This window comes from Dermacentor variabilis, chromosome 10 (genome assembly GCF_050947875.1).
Source record: "Dermacentor variabilis isolate Ectoservices chromosome 10, ASM5094787v1, whole genome shotgun sequence".
NCBI lineage: Eukaryota > Metazoa > Arthropoda > Arachnida > Ixodida > Ixodidae > Dermacentor > Dermacentor variabilis.
The window spans coordinates 76,297,586-76,321,908 of NC_134577.1; the positions used below are offsets into that span (position 1 = coordinate 76,297,586).

At 44.9% G+C, this 24,323-nt stretch overlaps 1 protein-coding gene across 1 annotated transcript in view; it reads left to right on the forward strand.

The window, feature by feature from the left end:
• LOC142560701 (protein O-mannosyl-transferase TMTC1-like) overlaps window positions 1-24,323 on the forward strand; it is a 110,711-nt gene that overhangs the window by 44,157 nt on the left and 42,231 nt on the right. Inside the window, exons 2-5 of the mRNA XM_075672962.1 lie at window positions 9,642-9,819; window positions 11,061-11,134; window positions 16,078-16,284; window positions 18,163-18,241. Of these exons, the coding sequence (XP_075529077.1) occupies window positions 9,642-9,819; window positions 11,061-11,134; window positions 16,078-16,284; window positions 18,163-18,241 (538 nt within the window). The remainder of the gene's footprint in view (window positions 1-9,641; window positions 9,820-11,060; window positions 11,135-16,077; window positions 16,285-18,162; window positions 18,242-24,323) is intronic.

A 24,323-nucleotide genomic window follows, 5' to 3' on the forward strand; every position in this document is an offset into this window, starting at 1 on the left:
GGTTTTAATGTAATGCATGCATAGCACTACACCAACACATTAAAACAGCCCCCATTAGACAATTTTGCAGCCTTTGCGCCAAAAAATAAATGATGCAAGAACTTTAAAAACCGTTATTTGCCATTACTTCTGCTTATTTGTAAATGAAGTTGGGCGAGGATATTGCCCGAAAGACAAATACAATAACAGCTGAAAAAAACACCGAATTCTAATAGCATAGGCGGGGATTATCTATATCGTTCGTGGCATTGAGTTGTTTCATTCATCGATGCTGATATACCGGGCATACTTGCATCTTAGTTTGCATGTGCAGAAGGTAGGCCTATCTCTCAGCCGTATAGAAGAAGCTACAGAAATTTCGGTGCCAATTTCCGCGTTGGTGTAATTCTCCATGCATGGCGCGTATCTCGAATACGGAAGAGGTCCGACCTAAGAAGATGTTGACAAGGAGCCGCACATCATCAACAGCCGGTGGCTTAACTTCCACTGTTCTTTTTAAGTCGATGCGTTTAATAGCAATCATGTTTTCTTTCTTTTCCACTTTCTTTTTTGAAGTTCAGGTTGCACTTTACGGCTGCAGGAACTATGTTAAAGCGAGAGTTTTATCTCGCGCGATCGTTGTAGCATTAGAACCAAATGTAACAAGTCAATCTTACAGTACGCACGCAGGAGAAATGAAAAAGGAACACAACACAGAAGCTACTCTGGCTCATCCAGGAGAACCCTCCTGTCTCGTTGCTTTTATAAAGCATACGTCGTGTACGTGTCTCGCATTTGCGACACGCGTTCTTTTCAGCAAGGAGGATTTGCCGCAGACGCATTCCCTGCTCGAGTGCTTTTGAGGGGTGACTGGCGCCTGGCAAAAAGAAGAGAACAGACGACAAAACATTGTAGAAGCTGCGGCGCGTCTGGCTTCAGCTGATATCGCATGAATGACATACCGTAAGAAGAAAGAACCGTGCTCAAAAGATAGCAGACATCATCAGCAGGGAGCGTGATTCTCCAAAAGACAGTTTATTTTTCTTTTCTTTTTTTGAGAAGGCGGCTCTTTAAGTACACACGTGAGACGACGTGAAATGTTAGCCTGCAAAAGAAAGAAAAAGTAAAAGTACAATCCGTATGGTAGAGCCTGATAAAAACAATATAAAAGAAATGTCGCCAGTCTTTTGCTGCGGCGGACTTTCATCATTACGGCCGCGATAGACTTTCAAGGTGGTCGTACTTTTTCTGTTTCTTTAGCGATGTTATAAAGAACTCCATCGCCGCACTTTGCTTTGAAAGAAGAAAAAGGAGAGAGAAAAGAGAGAAAGAAAGTACTGTTTTTCTTCATGACGGGCTAAACGGTGAAGAAATTTACCTCATGAGAAAGCGGAATAATTGCAAGGTCAGTCTATATTTCGAAGCGGGAACAGCGTTCGGAACATCGACGAAACGAAGGCACGTAAAAAAGGAGAAAAAAAAAAAGTCTGCACTTTGAATAATCGCTTCGCTTTTGCGACAGACAGAGTTTTCAATAGTCTCGGAAGATTCGTCAAAGGCACAGAAAATAGAGGCCTGCGCGATCACTCGGAAGTGTGTTTTAGTGTGGGAAATGGTCGTGTGACATGTTCGCCGACGAAGTGCGCTATTTTATGGGGAGTTAACGGAACAGATGACTCCCTGACGCACTTTTTTCTTGTGTTAGTCGATAGGCGTCTGTTATTTAGCGAGTCCTTTGGCTGCTGGTTCTTGCACTCAGTTCGATTTGTTTTTGCTACACGGCGCAAACAAAAAAGTGTTTTCAAGGTTCGCTGAGGAAGAACACGACATGAACCTGTAGCGGCGTCACATAAATATTTACATGACTTCTTCGCGTTTCATGATTTTCTGTGGCTGTATATCTACCTGTACCACCGGACTCTAGTGTTTTGTCCTTCCTCGCCCTTTTTTGTTCTCTGTTTCTTCTCTAAGGTGTACCACGCTTCTACCTCTCCTAGTAACCTAACTGTAACGCGTTGTTTTCTGTACAACTATTATATATATATATATATATATATATATATATATATATATATATATATATATATATATATATATATATATATATATATATATATATATATATGATGTGGGGATGCGTGACTCTCACGCCTCCCCTGAGATCTAGTTTTCCGGCATGGCTCGTCTCTGCAGGGCGGCTTCGCCCGTCGCGTGGCCTGGCGCCCGCGGCGGTCCGAGTGGTACAAGCGCGGTGCGAGAGATGGCGCGAGCGTCGCGCCGCTGCGGGGTTACTCGGGCGCCGGAAGACAAGGCGCTCTGTCTCTCTTTGGGTTCGGGAAGCAAGCGGGACGGACATGCCGTCTGCGCGTGCGCCGACCCATGCTTCTGCGAGAGCGTCTCGCGTGGCCGCCTTGGACACCGTCCGCGTGACCGTACACGCGAATGACCAGGCGTTGGGATCCAGCATGGGGCGAACATATTCACTCGCTACCAGGTCGCGGTAAGTCGGACTTCTAGATTTGTCGCGCGCCCATCGGCATGTTTTGTGGATAGCAACTCGGCTAGCAGGCATTGATCTATGAAAGGTGCAATAAATGCCCTTGTGATTGTTTGCACTACTGTGTTGTCGTTCCTTTGTCCCAAGAGCACGGGTGAGAGAACCCCATAATATATATATATATATATATATATATATATATATATATATATATATATAAGAGATAGAGAGAGAGAATGCAGTAGTTGTAGGCCCAATTGTCTTCGGGAAGGCAACTGCAGTGGTTTAAATTTTGGAGGCAGCAATAAGAAACCGCGCGACATTTGAACAACACCACGTGACAAGGCACCTACGCGCAGCTACAGTAGTGCTATCAGGCATGCTATCAGCGAATAATGGATGCTGCACACAGACCGGATGCATTAATAGGCCGCAAAAAAATTGGAGGTGAGGGCACACCGGTTGTCTCAAGTTGGCGATGCATCAGCGACACATCTCCATCGGCCGCCAATACCTCCTCGTCCTCTACATAGTCTGGAAACACCAGAAATGCTCACAGGAGTTCAAGTATTTCCATGCGAGATTTATCGTGCTTTATATACATTCATTTGGTTTAGGATTTGACGGCAAAAGTGGGGCGAAAGTCGATTGTTTTCGATCTATTTCTGGTGTTCGGTCCGACCGGAGGCTGAATCACTACTTGGCATCTTGTATATGAAGACACTAATGTCGGTGTGCGCAAAAGCCTAGTCACGTGGTACTTCGTTTAAATCTTGTGGGCTCTATTTGCAGTTCGCACAATGAATTACACAGCTGCTTTCTTAAAGAAACTAATTTTTGTTGGGCTTCTCAATAGGCTATACAAATCTTCCAAGGAATATTTTCCATTTAAATCTATACGTTAAAAGTTCCTTAAAGGGCCCCTGAAACGGTTCGGACAAATTTTGCAGACGCGTAGGGTACAGCTAAAGTTAATCATTCGCACCACAATTTGTGTTAAGCATCCCACATTAAGAGAGCTACGGACGATTACAAGTAACCCTCCTCCATAGCCATATATTCTCTCCTCAACTCGTTCGCCGAGTGATCGGGGCTAAGCGCCGCCTTCACTGGCTCTGCGTCATGATGGCATGTCGTGTCGTCTACTTCCGGTTCTCTAGGAGCGAGCGCGCGAAGCCTCTCCAACCTCTCCGCAAGCTGCTTGGCAGTCGGCCCCAAGCGAGACCTATCGAAGCAGCGTGCGTTGCGAGCATTCTGCCGCAGCGCCGAGCCTTCTGGTATTCTGGTAACAACAGGCGAGCTGGGTGTTTCGACGGATGGGTGGAGGTATAAACTGAAGCTGATAAAGCAACTTTAGCGTAGACGTACGTGAGCGGCCTGATCGGTCCACACGGTCTAGGTACCTGTTGGCGCAGAGCTTAACCAGCCAAACAGAGAGCTAGTATTGCTCTAACCAAGTGTAAAACATTTTAGGCTTTAAAAAAGCGGCTTGTTAACGATTACGCTCCTGCGAAAAATTTACATCATCAGCAAAGAAGAATACACTTCGTTACTGCTACTGTGTTTGGTTGAGCTGTGCGCCACCAGGTGGCTGCACCGTGCGGATCTTTCACATTTGCGCTTCTGTTCATCTCGTGAAACGGCACGGTCAAGTGGCCAGGCCCTCTCCCCTCGCTTGCGTTTATCCGAATACCGGACTCGCGAAACACTATCGTGGTAGTAATCCTCCGGTGTAATGTTACGACCGCAAACGCGCAAATTCTCGTGCCGATCGGATACCGATAGTCCTATGCGCTGCAGCCACTGCGCTCGTCTGCTGCCTTGCAGAGGGACACGATGTCGCACCTTGACATATTACCAGTCGCTACGTTTGCAGCCCACAACGCAACAAAAGCGATTCATGGTGCTCACAAAAAGACAGGTCGACACTGACCGCGGAGCTCCTGTCAAGACGGAGGGCGTTGTAACACAAGGCGACGACACTTGCTGTGTGCCGGAAACGCTTAAGTGTACTGAGAAATCGTTCTTGTGCATTCTCTTTCTGCTACTTTCTTTTTATAGAAACGAATTGGCTAACATTTCAACTAATACACAAAACATTTGTTCACCACAATCTTGGAAAAATTATTGATGACGCGCCCTGGGCAGCCAATCGGATAGCTCGCCCTACTACCGTCATATGGGTAAATGACGTCAAATGGTAGGGGCGGCTTCAAATTCAGCCGAGCGATGTGCTGCGATCGGCAGCGATGTATATATTCAAAATATATAATAAATTACACGCTTTAAGCGGAGCACTTAGGTGCGTCAATTAATGATCAGAAGGACCTACTCTAACGACTCGGTACGTTCGGACAAATTCGTCAAAATTGTTTCAGGGTCCTTTTAAGTAATAATTGTAGATAACGGTCTAAACTAATTATAACATTTCTTTGAGTTGCTCAAGAGGGTACTGAATCTACTAAGTTGCTTGCATTCTCGAAGCTGGCACGTGGATTGAAATTTTGAAGGCATGGCTCAAGTTAGCTGGAACACCGTGTACAAATGTTTCACTGTACCTTGGAAAATTATTGATGTTGTTGAACTCGACTCATGCTGGCAGGCTTTTAACATCACGTATTTTACATGGAGCAAATAGGTGAAATTACACGTATGTGCTTAAAAGAGCTCCTGTTCCTCAAGAATACTTGGCATTCATATTGGAAATTTAGCGAGAATGAGAAGCCTTCATTAAAGGCACGCGTGTCATATCTGGAGGAATCCTAGTGCTTTTTTGGCTACACTTGGTCCTCCTTGCGCAACTAGACATCACATATCATCAAATCTAGAGGACACGTTTTTTCTAAGCACTCTACGTCTCACCGCATACGACGTTCTTTAGGTATAGAAAAGCTTAAAATGGCACGTTGGATAATTTTACGAAGTGGAAAAAAAAGATACCTCACAAAAGCGCTAAATTTATTGAGAATACAACCGTTCCTAAGTGGGCAGTAGATGGCACTCATTGGAAGGCGGTATACGCTTTAGCAATAAACATCATGAGCATCGTCATGACCCTACATCACCATCATATCATTATCATCACCTCTCGCCTTCCCGTTGCATTAGGTGCAGTTCTGTATATGCCATGTAAAATTGCACGCAATGTGGCAGATAATCATTCCACACGTACAAGGCTGAGCACAGTAAATATTTTCTGGATGATGGGTGCATAAATTTTAAATTGCTCTGCGCGACGCATACTTCACAAAGAAAAAATGCTCGTAGAATTGCTCCAAAAGCACACTCGAATACACCGGTGCACAGAGTGCGTAGGGTGGGGCCGCCAGAGGCGCCAATGCCATTTGCGGGAGGCAGGCAGCTCTAATAGCTGTAGTCTGCGTGAATCTCGTCAGGAACAAGACGCGCTAATTGCACGACTCGGCAGTGTTGTTACACTGGGCGACGACACCCGATGAGTCGCGCGGCTCCGCATAATGACGCTGCACGTGATTCCGTCGTCACCGCAATCCGCCGCACGGCTGCTCTTCCATGCGGCACGCCACTGCCTGTTTCGCATTCTATCAGCTACTAAGCGAGCTTCGCTATAACGGCGAAAACGAAGTGCATAATGGTTTTCCTAACAAGCTAGACCTATCAGTGCTGCTAGCACGGCGCCTTCTTGTAGCCTCGTCTATACTTGGAGAGGCTATCACAGAATTGCAATTAGCTCTCACTGCCCGCTCGCATTCCTCTCTTAGATTGGAACATTAACGACAGTAGAAAGAGAGATGTCCCCCTAGCGGACGTTTTGACAGGAAGGCTTTTCTATATCAGGGTGTCAGGATTGATCATTCTAAGTCTCTGCCTTCCTGTCAGCCTGTCTCTTCGTTAGATAGGAATATTGTAGCTCATGCACGCGGAAACACTACAATTCGAGCAGCAGTATTGTTATTCAAAGGGTGACGAACCGGTGACTAATCTGATGAGGTTGTTTGACGCAGAACTGGGGATTTATTGATGCCTTTGGTTTAAAAACATGACGTGAAAACAATACCTTCCTCGCCTAATTCTTTAGGCAGCCGTACCGCTATGGTGGCTTAGTGGCTATGACGTTCTGCTGCTAAGTGCGGGTTCGCGGCATTGAACCCCAGCTGCGGTGGACGCGTTTTGATGGGAGCTAAACGTAGAAACGCCCGTGGGCTGTGCATTAGGTGCACGTTAAGAATCCACAGATGGAACCACAGGGGGAATCAGACCAGCTCGCCCAGCTCTCAGTTTTGATGATCTGCAGGTGGTCAAAGGAAATCCAGGTTCTCCTACTACGGCGCGGCTTTTAATCAGAACGTGGTTTTTGCATCTAAAACTACAGAACTTAAGTTTTATTTTTTTTTGCGCCGCCTCAACACTAAGGATTAACGTTTTCCAGATAGCCTCACTCAGGCAGAACACTTCACATAGTTTGAAATCCCTGGTTGGTCAACGGTCTGTTTTATTGAGTGAAAAAGAATGCGAGCGTCCGTGTGGCACCGCGTCGCGGATTTATATTTCCTATCCGTCAGCTGTTGTTTCTTCGCTTGGTTTCGGTGAAGCTGTTCGAATTTTTTTGTTTTAAATATTTGCTTTCACTATTAGGTGCCGCTTGCAAGAGATGTTTTGTGCTGGAACAACATGAAGCATGAATATGCTATAGCAAAACTCTGGAATCGACTCAACACACTGTAATGTAATGCCAAACTATTCTCCCAGCAAGAACCGTATGAAAACTCCACCTTCTAGAAGCGTTGGGATTCAAAGCGTATGGAAGTATTAACTGATCAGCAGTTTATAGGAGCAAAGCACGTGTAGAGCATTGGTGGCAACAAAAAGAAGGGGAGAGATTACCGGAACCGGTAGCCTTACAGTTATAGTTATCAGTAAAATATAGAGATGAACAAAAAGAATGAACATATCACGAGAACATGGGCAAAACGCTAGACTGCGATAGATGTAGCAAAACTTCCTTAGATCAAGTAGACCAGATGAATGTTTGTCACCGCCCCATTTCAAAGAGGATGCCAATAGATATCACTGTGATCACCAGCATTGTATAAGTTTTGATGACCAGCGGAGCTGTAAAAATCGTGGTAAGAAAACCTGTGAAACGACTTCATAAGCATCACTCATTGTTGCTTAGTAAGCACGGTTACAATGCCTTTGTGGTCGATATGATATACACTAATTGGTATACTCGGAACTGCAAACACATTCTTTAATAATATTAAATCAATGCACGTACCCCGCTGGGTCGTCGGTTGGGCCGGATCGGTGTGGCGTTGCAAGCCACATGTGTGCAACTCAACACGCGTAATCCACTCCCTGTTCGGTGCCGAAACACGCACATTGAAATTACCGACAACGACAACAGGGGTACTGCCATCGCAACTAAACCACGCAAACTGAGTAGCCGTTAACCTTACGGGACTATGAGCTATTGTATTTTTTTTTGCTTGCTTACAGGGGTATGAGCCATTGCTCACGGAGGCATGAGCCATTGCTTTTAGGGGTATGAACCATTGATGAAGATAGTTTTCAACATGCTGTTCTGTACGTTGCAAGCGTGATTAGAAAGAAAGTAAGCACCGTTCGCTTCAATTTGGCGAGTGCTTGTAGCCTTTGCCTTACGGCGTTATAAGCCATCTCATTTTTTGCTTGCTTACGAGGGTATGAGCCATTGATGACGATAGTTTTTGCTTGGGGACACAAAAATTCTGCGGTACCCTAGCTATATACAGGTCCTCTGTAAATGTTGATAGTTGGCGTTTGTGCTCTCCATTGCTGCCTTCTCGTCCGTCTGTTCTGTGCGCAACCCGCATTATATACAGGGGCAGCATCTCCAGATAGTAAACCCCCACCCTTGTATTCGATAAAAGCATTATAAAAAAACTAAGAAACCAAACTGTGCGAGACAATCTGCCCAAACATGACAGTATGCTTCTGATCCTAAAGAGACATAGAGTGGTAAGATTCTTGGTGATGGTGATGATAGTGATGATGATGATCATCATCATCATCAACATCATCATCGTCATCATCATCATCATCCTATTTTATGGCCACTGCAGGACGAAGGCCTCTGCCTGCGACCTCCAATCGCAGGAAGGTGTCTTCATATTCACTTGCAAATGATTTATTATATACAGCCGGTACAAACCTATGGTGGCGTAACCAGAACTTTTATGGCTGCCTAAAGATTATTTAGTTAGAATGACATGACTGTTCAACGAGTGACGTTTTGCGCTCTAATACAGCTACTTTATCTGCCACTCAAAGTGCACACAATAGAGAAAGAAAGTCCAAAGTTTAGCTATACGAAGTGCCAAATTTCCTTAGCGCTGTACCAGTGGTTTAAGCCACAAAACATGGGCTATTTGATGGCGTAGGTGATAGTGAAATGCCGCTTGGCACTGCCTCATAGTCAAGGGCGCCAATGCGGCGGATGATTTTGTAGGATGCGAAATAGTGGCTTAAAAACTTCTAACTATGTCCTCGTCGGCGTATCGGGGTCCACATCGAAACACGGTCGCCAGCCGCATGTTCCACGTATTCTCGCCAAAGTTTCTAGTGCCGGCTATCGCTCCTCTGCTGAGTGTTGATGCTCAGGCGGACGAGTAGTCGGGCTTCTTTGGCGTGCTGGAAGTTGGCGGCTACACTTAGATCCTCTTCGTCGGTGACATGCGGCTGCACGGCGCCGAAAGTTGTTGTCGAGTACCTGCCGTAAACCAGCTTTAACGGCGGTATCTGCGTTGTTTCTTGCACCGCCGTCTTGTAAGCGAAGGTTACGTACGGCAGGACCGCATCCCACGTCTTTTCCTTGATGCCGACGTACAGTGATAGCATGTCTGCGGGGGTCTTGTTCAAGAGCTCCATAAGACCATTCGTATATGCGTGGTAGGCAGCTGCCCTCCTGTGCCTTGTCTAGCTGTATTGCAAAATGGGTTGGGTTAGCTCTGGTGTAAAGGCCTACATGTCAGTCATTTTTTTCTACGCAGTATGCAACGCAACTTCGATGACAAAAGGAAAGTCTTCCCGCCAAATGCCCTTGCAACATGGCCGAATTGCATGTCGGGACTCCTTCAGTGGTCAAACTCTCACGCGTTACACGGGAAGATTGTTCTCACGAGTGTACTCATTTCTTTACTCACAGGGCTAACTACTACGCCAATGGGCGCCAGGTACGCGGCTACCACATGGTCAACGTGGCTCTTCACTGCGCATGCTCTGTTCTGGTGGCCATCGTCGCACGCTGCGTGATGCGGATACCTGCCCTCCACGCGTGCCTGGCAGCGACGCTGTTCGCTGCGCATCCGGTCCACACTGAAGCCGTGAGTGTTGGTGTGCTGTTCTGTTAGGCTCGAGCAGATTTTTCGTCAGGGGTGACTTCTTTCCCATACTGAACGCTGTCAGCGCTTACAACAGTTATTTAACCACTCGTAATATCCTCTCGAACTGTCGCCCTTGTCTTACATTAACGAGGAACACTGACATTTCCTCTGACATCCGCCAGACATGTTTCTACAACAGTAGCAGCAGCTACGCCTGTAAGACCACTGAGAACTTTTCAACCTAAGTGGAATTAATAAGTGTCCTAAAGGCTCTAAAGCTCTTTTTCTTAGTTTTTGTTGGTGTATCATGTCAGTAGACAATACTTTTAGATGTTAGGTGAGCTTTGCAATGAGTTGAACATCATTAAGAGAGGTTGAAACGAGAAACTGGTCACATGAAGAAGCACATGAATAGGGCCACGTCCTATTGCCTTAGTGCATGGATACTCAGCCGTTGCTCCATCTAGGCAACCAATCAGCAGACACGGACTCAAAGCTTGCACATTCTGAAGTCCACTTGGGAATCACCGCTCAATCCCCACTGGGTGAATTTTGAGTATCTCGGAAATCGTCTTTTTACGCTAGAAACAGACTTATAGTATAACGACTTCACACAGAACAAAGGGAAGCCACGCAAGTTTATTACATGTACGGAGACGTGGCGTGGCGTTTACACGACTTCATCTCCATAATATTGGCCGCGAAAATGAGTACAATTGTCAGGCGCTATGCGATACACAAGAGCTGACTTCTCACATGTTCTTTGAGTGCGCCGATGACAGTTGGCGCTTATTACCACGCTGTCTTCTTGTAATGACCGACCTGTTCCGAAGTATCAGGGGACGACCACAAATGGTTTCCTTTCGCGAACAGCGTTGGCAGTAGGCATGTAAACTCCGTTTTCTCACAATATTCTTTCTTTTGATTAAAAGCAGTTTCTTGTCAATGAGAATGTAAACGTGTTGGTACTAACCTGACTTTCTTTTTTCAAATACGTCCTTGCACAACTAGTTTCAATGCGGGATTCATCTTTATTGCCTCTTCACGAGGGCGCCGTGATAGAATTTGTGCCGACCATTCACAGAGCAAAGCTATCTCACCATCACAGAATTCGTTACTTCGCTCTCGCTTATATGTGTAGCATTGTGTTATGCTTCGCTCTGTACCCGTGATGCGCGCGAAATTATGCATTGCGCCGGTGACCTGTCGTGTGACAAGTTCCATCCGTCGCCCTCGCGCAGGTGTCCAGCATAGTGGGCCGAGCCGAAGTGCTGTGCTGCCTCTTCTTTCTGCTCTCGTTACTTTGCTACCACTGGTGAGTTGGCTTTTAAGCAGGCATAGGTAGTGCAGCTACGTGTGATTGCATGGTGCACGACATGTCTCACACTGCGATGTGGTTAGATTATGCCGTGGCGGCGTGGGTGCGCGCTGCACGCGATGCCACAAACATTTCTAAAGCCTTGCTGTAACCGGCGCTTCGAGCACGTTTCTATTTTATGACGCAGCCTGTCTAAGACGCTTAACTCTACATTGTCGATCGACACTGCGAGAAAGTCAGCCCCTGCAGCGCTCGCAATCAATAACGCTCTCAGCGGCACGATACTAAAAAAATGGAACGTGGACGTATAGGCGTCGTGCCAACAAAGTGGCAAGACCGCAAAATTTCATCCCCTTTACACTTTCTCGCTTTCATACGGAATGTCTGATTTTAATTTTACATCGCGTACTTCGAAACGCAAGGGAGAAAAAAAAGATCCCCATATTTTTGTACTTTTTCTTGATAGATATTTATTATAAGATTGGCACCACCGCATTCGCCGCACCCATTTTATCACCGCGCTTACAACAGTGATCCCGGGGCCTGCGGTGCTGTCTAGCACGATTTGAGCTTTGAATATAGTTTTGCAAGCGTAGGCTAGAATTAATTTCGTTCGGGTACTGTTTTTTTTAATGTACCAGCTTGCGATACTTCACCCGCCGCGGTTGCTCAGTGGCTATGGTGTTGGGCTGCTGAGCACGAGGTCGCGGGATCGAATCCCGGCCACGGTGGCCGCATTTCGATGGGGGCGAAATGTGAAAACACCCGTGTATTAAGATTTAGGTGCACGTTAAAGAACCCCAGGTGGTCAAAATTTCCGCAGTCCTCCACTATAGTGTGCCTCATAATCGGAAAGTGGTTTTGGCACTAATACTTCGACAAATATGTTTGCTGCAGAAACTGGTCACGCATCTCAATTAGACATTGAGAAGTGCAGGAAACAGCAGGATCAAATTAAGCATCTGGAAGAGCACATTTAAATGGCTGCTAAATACACGGTTGTCCCAGCTAACGTGCACCAACCAGTGGTTTATTCTTAAAAACAACCTGAAGGAGCAAGCAGTATGTTTGGTATTGATCCTCAATAAATAATTTCTAATGGTTATTTAAGTAACTTTTGAAGTATGAAATTGGTTCGCCTAAAGTGTGTGTGAGAACCCATTCCAAACCACATATATTTCACTTGTTTGCGGCGCGCAATTGCTGCCGTTGTTTCGACGTCTGAAAGAAAGCCCGCGAAGCACACACACACACACACACACACACACACACACACACATATATATATATATATATATATATATATATATATATATATATATATATATATATATATATATATATATATATATATATATATATATATATATAAGCCCATGCGGATTCCTGCTGTAAGGGCGTAGCAGTGCTGCCATCGTTAGCATGCATCGAGCAAAATAATTCTGTCCTTGTAAAGTAGACAATTTAGGTAGTACATACGACAGTTCTAATTTATTCGTCGTGGCCGCTACTTTCATGCCCGTTTTCGCGTTGGCCTTATGTGGTAAATCGAAAGCGTGAGCTGCGACTTTTTGTTAACTTGGCTTTGGCAGTCTTCTTACCGTTGTCACAAACTGTCAAGCGCTCAGGTACAAGGCACCGCGCTAGCGCAGATTATGCGACCATACCAAGAGGTGCAACCACTTGGTTTGGTCGCATAACATACAGAAAAGCGGGGCAACCACGTGGGCATGCATGAAGCGTGTTTACTTACTACGAATAACGTTTTAGACCAGCACCACTGAGGCGCACTAATGGGTCAAGAGATCAAATTTTTTTATTTCGCAGGTTCTTTTTTTTTATTCAGGCTCACACAAGAGACGGCGTGACTCTTTCTCTTGTGAGAAAAACTTTAGTTTTAAAATGTGTACTAAAACAGGTGCCGTCTGTCATTACGCGGCATTAAAAGGTAATCAATTAATATTAGTACAAAAATACCGAACGGTTTTTCGGGTTGCCGCTATCAATCTATGGATGGTTTCATTCGCGTAGAAGGTTTCGAGTTTCTTTTTCTTTTTTTTAGGCTTGGTGCATGACACCTTGGGCAGCCTGCGTAACTGTACATGTTTCGTCTACTAACCGCTTCCTTCACATTTAAGTGACAATAATTTCAACAAATTATTTATCGTTTCTTTAGCTAAGCATAAGACAACATTTTTTGCGTAGTTTCGAGCCAAGACTAAACGCAGGAAAGAAATAAACAACAAAAGGATCACGAGGGTTTCATTTTCATAATTTCCAGGCATATATCGGATGCGGCTAAGAATGTTGTCTTTTTTTCTTTCTTTTGCCGTGATTCTCCGCAATCTTTCATGGCTGCTTTTTGTTCTGCGTTTGGAAGAAACTGTAATGATGAGTGTAGTTGTTTTAGGATAAGTATTTTCTCTTGAGTGGTGTAGATTTTAGGGTCCACGGCGTTCCTTAGAAAGGGTCCTAAATATTGTCGCTTTTGAAACTTTACAACTACTTAATCACAAAGCGAGGATCCGAGTTATTTCCCATTTCGATGTGCTGTCAAACAAGTTCACCGAAGCATAGCTTTATACGTTCCGCAATTGATAGCTAAAACATTGCGCTTGTGTTAGTGAAGCAACGTGTCATAGGTGAGAATGCTCAGGTCACTGAAAAGTGGGAAGAACACAAACGTTCAGTATTGCAAGTTGGCCAACTCATAGGTAACTATCTTTGCCAAAACATTGCGGAACAAGATGCCTATTATCACAAAGACCGGCACTGTGTATCGTATCTTGGGCGCCGAGCGCCACACGTGTTCCGCGCATGCGCATCGTATGTCAAAACGCATGCACTATGTGCATGCTGTGCAAACAACTTATCTGTTCTTGATAAAAAGACACGCCCTTTGCTAAAACCTATATATATGTACACATGTGCAATAAATCGGGGTTCTTTCCCCCACTGCCCTGGCCCAGCATGTTCGTCTTCCTAGACGCTACGATACACACTGTATCCATCTGCCGTAACCTCACATATTGGCTCCACAGAAAATCACAGTGAATCTAGTCTTATTTTTTTTTTTACTTCAACCAGATCGAGGATCGGTCGCTGACGCAGATCTCCGAAGCAACTACTGCGTCTGATTACATTTCCGATTACTACGAGTTGCTGAGCGAGTATGAGCTTGCACCTCGCAGCGATGTGAGCGTGCTAACAGTGAGCAACGTTTCCAAGTCCACAATGTTGCCGACGCGCGCAAGAGTACGTGCGCAAGAGTTTGTTCGGAAAGGGTGTCCCGAAAACATAGCACGCCTTGGCGCACGCTTTCTCAGCAATTTTGCTAATGGTTTCTCGGGGCTGACGCCGCAGTTTCGTGCATTAGCGCATGCCTTTTCTTCAAGCACAGAGTCTTCGTTAAGACGTTCGGCGGAAAAAAAGAAGCCGCACTTGTTAGAGACCGCACCTTGCGGGAGTAGAAGCCCTAATGGACGCCTAAATACAGGGAATAAGCTTCGGATTTCAAAAGAGTGGAGTGCAGTCTTTCGTCGGGAGAAAGCCCGCTATGAGTATTTTGAAGAAAGAGGATTGCTTCTCGGCTGTTCCTTTTTGTGCTCCTTCATAACGGAGAGCGAGATGCGTAAGCTGCCTACGGATAAGCCTCGTACGACGAAGGAGCGCTAGCTTTGTGCTAGCGCGCCGGAAAGAAGCATAACGGCTCAACACGCTAAACTCAAAATGTGGCTTAGCGCCCCGTCTCTTCATAAAGGCTGTGAAGTATTATTTTTTCCCTTCTAAGAGCCATTCTCCTGCAGGTTGCTATTGCAGAAGAAAGCCGGACGTCGCGATTTTGCATTGGTACGCTGTAGCGGGGCCTTTCAAGACGCCGACGCCGATGAGAATGCTATTGAAGTCGAGCGATTCAAACAACTTTCTTTCGAGAGCATCTAGCGAAACTATAAACAGAAAATAAAGACATATAATAGTAAAGACTGCTTTCTTTTATTTCTGTTTTCGCTAGGAAATACAGAGTAATGCACTTATATCAAGTTCTTCCTACATACCCCGTCCTGTAGTTTTTCTTCAACTGGTGGCATTACGCACAGATGTTATCCATGTTCACACGTGGTTTTCCTTTATGAGTAGGCATTTACGAGGACTGCTCATAAACTCTCACGCTCAGTTTGGGTAATTCAAAGCAAACGCAAGTGCTCTTCACGTTATGAAGCGTTGAAAGTACCACCGCGTTTTCTGAGTGACTGGACTGTGTTCCATGTCAATTATTCAGTTCAGCTCGTGTATTTGTTCCCCGTCTTGCCCTGTTCCGAGATAACAGTCAAAACGGATCATATTGCTTTTAACATTTCAGCCCTTTTTCTTTTCGTTTTATCTGTGGTATTTAGGAGTGTCTAATAGGTACAGAACCGCAACTGTTACGCCTATAAAAACATTAGATATGCCACCCCCCCTTTTTTTTCTGATTTTTATGCCTGATGATATTTGATCCGTCAATTTACTCTCAGCCGGTGCCGTTCCATTAATACTCTCTTGATTCTTGCGTAAGCAACCGACAACATGCACTGATGCTGCATCATTCAAATTAGACCTCAGTTCATTTCTCCTCATGTTTGAACTAAGCTTCGGTAGTTTATTGCGAGGCTACACCTCCGAATATCGCGAATGGTATACTGGAATCGAAAGCGCCTGACAGAAGATTATGAAGATCGTAATCCCCCAGAGAAGCATCGAGAATGGGCGTCCGAAATGGAAAACTCTCCACTTTATTAATTACGTGTCTTACTCTCTAGAACTTCTAACACAATTTCGTACACGTATTGATCGTTAAACTGTAATGAAATACTTATTTTGTGTTTGCCACAACTAGGAAGAAGTCACAGAATTCTGTTGAAGTCTGGCAAACACACTGTAATCATTCTTCACTGACGCAGCTGCCAAGTTTCCAGTGACGGCAGGGGAGGTCACGCAAGGTCGATGTGGCTAACATCATGCGGTCTACTGTCCGTATGTGCGCTGCTCTCCAAGGAGCAAGGCATCACCGTGCTGCCGCTGTGCATGGCCCTGAGGATACGCGCATTAGTCGATTCTAGGAGTCCAGAAGAACAGAAGCAGTGCCATAAGGCTCGCCGACAACGGTGGTAAGTTGTTTCTGCGCTATGTACAAAACCAGCTCCCCTTGTCGCATGCTACCAGCACGTACTACATGCTGCATGGTGATAACGTTATGACAGGGTGCCTCTTCCTCACACGTAAACTCCTAACCCCGCTCCATGTAAGTTCCATGACGAAATGGAGCATATTTGCATAAATGTTCTACTTACCAATTGAAACCCATGTGAAACAAATGTCCTTTAGCGTTGAGCTTCTTGCCGCAGTTAAAATATATCCCTCTTAATGTCCTTTCATGTAGGTGCCAACAAATAAAATGAACGTCACGATCTTGTCCTCAATAGGTTACCACCAGTTAAGCGTATAGGACGTTTCTAACGAGTTGCACCTGCCATTCGGAACTTAGTTGGAACGAGAATAATAGTGTACACTTAGCAGGTACGCAGGCGAATGAGAAAGAGAAATAAATCTGCGTCTGCACGCCTGTCACTTCTGAATGACTATAGAAAGAACGCAAGAATGCGGGTAGCGTCACAGGCAGTTTGAACAAGTTAGCGGGCTACATACCAACAAAAAATTTGCAACTTCACAAACGACGATGGCTAAGGATATATTGCTAAAAACAAGCGCCATGGCTGGTTTATTAGGCACGAAGGCGTAATTTCGTATTTTGCCACAACTTCTGAAATTATACGCCGACGCATTTCGAGGATTCGGCGAGCCTAACGCAACGCAATGGCGCAATAAAGAAAAGGAGAACACCATTTTGCCATTCTTCTCCCTGTGGCCGAACCTGGAAAATACAGCATCTCTACAGGTTCTATCACTATGCACTAACAGCCCAGCCAGCTACCATGTTAGGAATCTCGGGGCTGATATTTGTTCACTTCTATTTCGGAAGGTTTCCACAACCCGTCCCAGGATACAAAACTGTTGATTTTCCTTTCAACTTCTCCCGATACCATTTTGAATAGGGAGTTATGGACCAACGCTACTGATAAAACAATAAAATAATGAAGCTCCTAACGGTATACTACTCAAGTGAACGCTTTGAGACATCGCTAACTAAAAGGTTTTTCTTGAGTTTCCATAGCGAACGTTGTTTTCCATTGCGAACAAGGGACTCGTACGGGCCCGGAAACGTCAAGTGTTTACGTTTTTATTATACTCGTAGCGAGTGTTCGTTTTTATTTCTTCGTGTTCCTCCCTCGCCGGACGGGTTATCGTCAAACTTTTGATTTGTCTCGAATGACTTCGCGCGCGTGATAAACAAATAGTGGGAGGAACATGCCACTGCACTGACCGCTGAGAGAGCAAGTAAGATAAGAAAAAAAAAAGTCTGGGAAGTCAACCAAGGTTTGCTATAAGGGAAAGTGGTAATATAGAAAGAGGAAAGCGGGAGAGAGTCAGTGCTCTGTGCGCACGCTGCCCTGTGTCTAGCCAATCGCCATTGCACCCAAGTCGAGTACCGCAATGAGTCACTTGCCCGTGTATACCTTAAAGCCTAACTAAACTCGTTACGATATATTCAAAGTACCACAATGAACTGGGGTGGTCAACCGAGCCTTAATTTGAACGGCCCATTATTCGTCAATCTGAGAAATCCTAACAGCAGCTCTCAAAACGGCAGAACAATCTTAAAAAAGGAACCGGCTCCGAGTGTATAACACGAAGTCAGCACTGCAGTCTTGCTTCCCAGCACAGCCTTCCTGGAACATCCACTGTCGAGCAAACAATTCGTCTTTTTGAATTCTTATAATCGGCGTGCGGAAGGTCACGGTTGAGGTGAGGCATAAACTTAGAGCACCATTCAGTGTTCCACGAACGATGACGCAAAACCCATACGTATATCTACTTCTTTTAGAAACACAGCTTGGATTCTCAAAATGATTGTCTCTATTTTTCAGGCCAATGTGCAGAAACTGCATACGAGACACTGTCTACCGATGCTTTTTGGATCGTGACCTTGCCGCTCTCGCGGCATTGGTAAGTGTAACTGTTTTCCTCATTTACCTGTGTTGAGAGAGAGAGATCGAGAGAAAAATAGAAGACTGGAAACGCAGGGATGTTAACCAGACGCTCATCCAGTTTGCTACCCTGCACTGGGGGAAGGGGGCGTGGGGATGAAGAGAGAGAGACGAGAGAGAGAGCACAGTTTCGCGCACAGTGGAAGGTTCGCACCGAGTCTACACACGGTTCCGAATACCTGTCCACTCGAGGTATTCCAAGAGCGCTTTCGTGGCCTTCTGTGCCATCGACGCGTACGGCCAGGGTCCCGGGATCTTCATTGCGGAAAACGGTCTAGAGTCCAGCTGGTTCAGTGCTGTCCGGAGAACTTCGCGCTCGACAATGTACACTGGAAAATAGACGTCTACTGGGAACCTACTCTAGAGCATGAGAACGAATACGGCTAGACGTCTGAAGTGATGGTGAATCTGCAAGTTCTGGACGCGTAGGTAAAACATTCCGATGTGCTGCGCAATAATCGAAGCTATTCCGTGCGGGTAACTGAAGGGAAGAAAAATCTACTACTCTAAACTTTTCTCCTTTATCCAGTGGAAAACTGGAAATGTTTAGAGTAGCGTTGTTTGTGTTTATTTTATAAATATACGGAGGATGCATTAAAACATTAGCCTATTAGCTGAGTGACAATGACGTCTGTGGCTATGACGTCGCTGCGGAGCACGACGTCGCGAGTTCGAATCCCGACCGCAGTGGCCGCATTGTAAAGAAGTCGGATTGGAAAAATGCTCGTGTACCGTGGATTGTGTTCTCATTGAAAAGAACCACAGATGGTCGAAATTATTCCGCAGTCCGGCAACACGGCGCATGCCCTCACAATGGAATTGTAGTTTTGGGGAGTAACAATGGCAGAATTTAATTCAGGGTGTGTAAGAACCCAGTGTTTCCTGAAAAGTCGGCAATTATACCTGTCTTTGCGGTACCAACAGCCCTCGCAATGTGACAGCGAAAAGCTTGCTCGCGCGAAGTCTACAACGAGGCTTTTCGAGTCGCCGCTTGCTTACCGCCCGCCCAATGAAACATGGTCGACAAAGCACGCGACATTGAATTCGTGCACCGCAGTCTATGCTTGTCTCCTGTGGGCGAAAATGTACGCTGCCGACTCTAATGTGCCTCCAAGCCCGCTACGCAAATTCAGCGTTGCCCAGGTTGAGCTCGCTGCTCGTACGTTCCTTTAACAAAGCTTCGTAGCGTTCCCCCCCTGACGGCGTTATGAGCGCCCGGTAATCAAGGCCGAAATGCGGTCCCTGGGGTACGCGCTTTGACACGCAGATGGAGCGCGATGCAGTACTGATTACTGCGCAGCTGTCGCTCTGTGTGAAATTGTCATGGCGGCGCCGAGGCCACGATACGGTACAAATGCATATCCGTGTAGTCGCACGCCAAGCACCATCGCTCGCCGTCACAGGGTTGCCGGAATTACGCACTTTCCGCCTCGCTGATGGCTCTGCGAGACGCACGCTCTAGAAATGCTTTACGTGGAAGTTCAATGGTGATTTTTTAAAGCATACTTGAGAATTTTCTCTACCTTTTTCTGTTCTTATTGCGCTTGACAATGCACTACTGAGCAACTCAGCTTGAAGAAGTCACGCTAAGTGCACGCTTTAAGGTGTTCTCCTGGATGGGCTAGAAACATACATGTCTCGCGACAGGATTATGAAACAGAAATAATTTAATATGATGCATGAAAGATAGATGAATCGTGGATACATCACCATAACCTAAGATATTTGTTGGAGTTAGTACAGTGAAAAGGCTTTTGTGTAGGGTTCGCATCAGGAGGTTGAAAGTTAGCCAGAAATCAAATTCGCGCGAACAAATTCAATGAACTCGAAATTAGAATCGCGAACAATGCTTTAGAGTAACTGCCATCAACTTAATAGTATGCTTAAAGCGGCACACACACACATCTTTTTACCCGACGACCTTCTCCAATGTCACTCACCGGGGACCAAATCTTCTGTTCAGTCAAGTTTGGAGGCCGTGGCCAAGAGCACGGTACGCTATGACGGACAACATCCTGGCCTGAGGAGCAGGCAATTTTCGTTGTCTCCGATTACCTAGTGACTTTCACAGGGTATGCGGAGCCGTATCTCTCGGCATTAAAAATACATAGCCACCCGCTGAGGTCTAGAAATAATTATAAAAACAAGACTTATTTAATTGACCTGTATTTCAGGATAATTAATAGATACGAAATGGACTGCAATTGAGTTGTACATTCTGTGCACTTGCCGCAGTAAAGTCGCTCATTCCAGGTTACTTGAAGGCCGTCCCGCAGTCGCAGTAACCATGCTGTAACACTACAACGCCTTTGTTCTTAGGTTAAGAATTAAAACCAAAACGTAGTACTTACATTTCTTATGGGCGCGAACTTGAGAGACACATGTACGGTTACATCCATTCGTACAAACGCACCAGACAACGCATGGATGCCGTGACATTATAGACTGTTTTTTGGGGACACTCGTAAGGGGGGGCGTTGTGCGGAGTGCACGTTCCACGAAAAGGCGGGCAGGAAAATATTGGTCACTATTCAGCAGGGCGATTTATTTATACATGTGAACAGCCGTGGAAAGCATGTTTCGGCATATGGATGTGGTGGTTGTGACTTCTAACTAGCAAAAATGTAGCCAGTAATTTGTGGCGGCAGGATAAGACATGTAATCCCTTCTTTTTGCTGCGCGCAGTTTCGAGTTCGTCGAACGCGCATGCGTGTGTTGGTGTGTGTGTGTGTGTATTTGTATGTGTGTATGTATTATTACATGTGTGTATGTGCGCGTGTGTAATTGTGTGTGTGTATCTGTATGTGTGTATATTTGTATGTGTGTGCATGTGTATGTGTGCGTGTATATGTATGTGCGTTTGTATTTGTACGTGCGTGTGTGTATTTGTATGTACGTGTGTGTATGCGTATGCGAGTTTGCGTATCTGTATGTGTGTGTGTGTGTATTAATATGTGTGTGTGTATCTGTTCGTGCGTGTGTGTATGCGTATGTGCATGTGTGTAATTAATTGTATGTGTGTGTAGTTATATGCGTGTGTATGTGTGTGTACGTGCGTGTGTGTATTTGTATATACGTGTGTGTATTTGTATGTGCGCGTGTGTATTTGTATGCGTCTACGTATTAGTATGTGTTTGTGTATGTGCGCGCGTGTACTTGTATGTGTGTGTGTATCTGTATGTGTGCGTATTTGTATGTGCGTGTGTATTTGTATGTGTGTTTATGTGCGTGTGTGTAAATGTATGTGTGTGTAGTTGCATATGCGTGTGTGTATGTGCGTGTGTGTATATGTATGTGTGTGTAGTTGTATATGCGTGTGTGTACATGTATGTGTGTATATGTATGTGCGTGTGTGTATTTGCATGTGTGCGTGTATTTGTATGTGCGTGTGTGTATTTGCATGTGTACATGTATTTGTATGTGTGCGTGTGTGTATTTGCATGTGCGTGCATGTGTTTGTATGTGCGTGTATGCCTTTATATGTGTGTGTGTATTTGTACATGCGTGTGTGTGTATGTGTGCTAGATAATCACCCTGAACTTTTCTGTCACAGCACGATGCGCATTTTATGAAAACATCAAGTTGAAGTCAATTCAACCTCCATTCGAAGTCGATGAAAAGCAGAACGTTCTTTAGCTGGTTGTGAGCGCGATTGGGGCGGACTTAGGCACACGGCACTCAATGACGTCCAACTTCGCGTGAGGGGAGTAGGTGAAGCGTCGGGTTAATTTTTTTTATTGCAGTAATTTCGATCGTCTTAGATTTTAGACTGCGCTATCTTCGGTGTAGGCCCCAATTTTACGTATGATTACTTGTTAATTACTTTTAAATAACTTCAGCTATTTTACGTGCCGAAGCTACGCTCCGATTAGGCGGCAAACCCGAGTTCGGGAAAAGCATTCGTGGCGTAAACGCACTCTCTCTTTCCGACCTAACAGCACCAACTAGCCTGGAGCCAGGTAGCCACGCAAGACCTGGGAAAGTAGGCAAAGAAAGATACGGTTTAAAAAAAAAAACGGCTGTGTTCCCTGCTTCATCTCTTTCTTGCCACGTTACCCCCGCTTTTGCGTAGTGGGTATATTTCTAGCACACACACACACACATATATATATATATATATATATATATATATAATATATATATATATATATATATATATATATATATATATATATTTATTTATTTATATATATATATATGTATATATATATATATATATATGTATATATATATATATATATATATATATATATATATAAATATATATGCTAGACATATATCCGTTACGCAAAAGCGGGGGTAACGTGGCAAGAAAGAGATGAAGCATGGAATACAGCCGTTATTTTTAGACCGAATCTTTCTTTGCATACTTTCCCAGGTTTTGCGTGGCTACCTTGCTCCAGGCTAGTGTGTGCTGTTAGGTCGGAAAGATAAGTTTATTAGACTTAGCGAAACATATGAAATCAATGAAGGTCGGCAATTCGCGACAGTGACATGACAAGAGACGCGAAAACGAAATCTAGTATAAAAGAGCTAATAGAAGAAGCCCATACTGCACATAACAGTTTGAAGGACTGTCAAGGAATAAGATGTCCAAGGGCACAAACAGAATTTGGGAGCACGGCCGCTATCTCGGTGGATATATTTTGAAATGTAAAATGAAACTACCATCGAAGTGGCTTATACAACCCTTGCATGCGGACCAAGTATTAACCTAATCAATATAATTCAATATAGTATAATATATTATCTATATTCTATTATAGTAATTATTATAAAATAATAATATAATTAATACAATATACTCAATATAATTCCCGCTCAAAACCAGAATGAAATAGAATGTTGACTCACAGGTCTGTGAAGCCCACCGATAAAGCACACCATCACGCATTAATAAGGCACACCGATCAATTATCAGAATCGTTAAATATATTTACCGGATTCTCCGATTCACTGTAGTTCTTTTCCTTTAGATACCAAGTATGCGCGTATGCGCATTGTTAGCCTATCCTAGTTAATGGCGATGTCCCACTATGATTGCGGTATAAGACGTGAACATTTCGAACCCGTTTGCAGATATTTCTAAGGCACATTGTTTTGTTTATTAAATAGTTTATTATACATCGTGAATTGCTTGAATTTGTTTAATTTAGCCAATTGGTACGTACCACTGGGAATGTGCCCGTTCTTGGCCAATCATGCACGATGGGCATGTCCCGCACTGACTCGAGAGGTGTAGAATTCTTAAATGCTGGTTGATGCGCGCCGTACTTTCGGTGCGTATACGCCTGTCATCGCCATTCCTCCCTCAAGAAGCGTAACACATCGCCTTCGTCCTTGGTGACATCTCTGTGTATACGTCCGACAGAGTGCGTCCGCTTGAATTGCCTGCGTCCGCTTGAATTTTAGTTTATATAATTCACCGCATTAATAAAGCTTCGCGTCGCAACGTTTCCAACGTCCCTCCGTTGTCCAGTCGTTATGTCACTTGCCCATGAAGCGACCATTCGCGGGCGTCTCACCATTCTGAGACATCATCTACAATTGCCACTTCCTGCGGTGGTGCTTTGGTCAGATGCCTAAAACAAAAATGCGACGGTGCGGGCGCAGAATAAGTCTACCGAAAAGACAAAATAGTAGATGTCGTATTCTGAAAGCCTCCAGAGCGTCAAATAAACCTTGAAAAAGAATAAATGTAGGTTCGTACAATTACGAGGTTTAGCGATAGCGGTGCAGGAATTTTAATGATATACCCAACGTTGTGGCCGTGTTTTTCATACCAACTTATGTTCGTGGAAAAAACAAACAAGGAAAGGAAGCCAACAGATAAAATTGTTGCGCGCCTTCACGTACCGTGCACGCCCTGAGCCTGTCATTGATGGAAGGCCCTTGTCGACGCCTCGAGATGGAAGGCTTGTGCTTGCAGGGCGCGCTGGAAGTCGCCGGGCAGTTGGCACGGGCTGGTAGAGCGCGACGACTAAGTCAGACAGAAATAGTTTACGATGGTAGTTACGTGGACTCTCGCGCTGCACATTGGA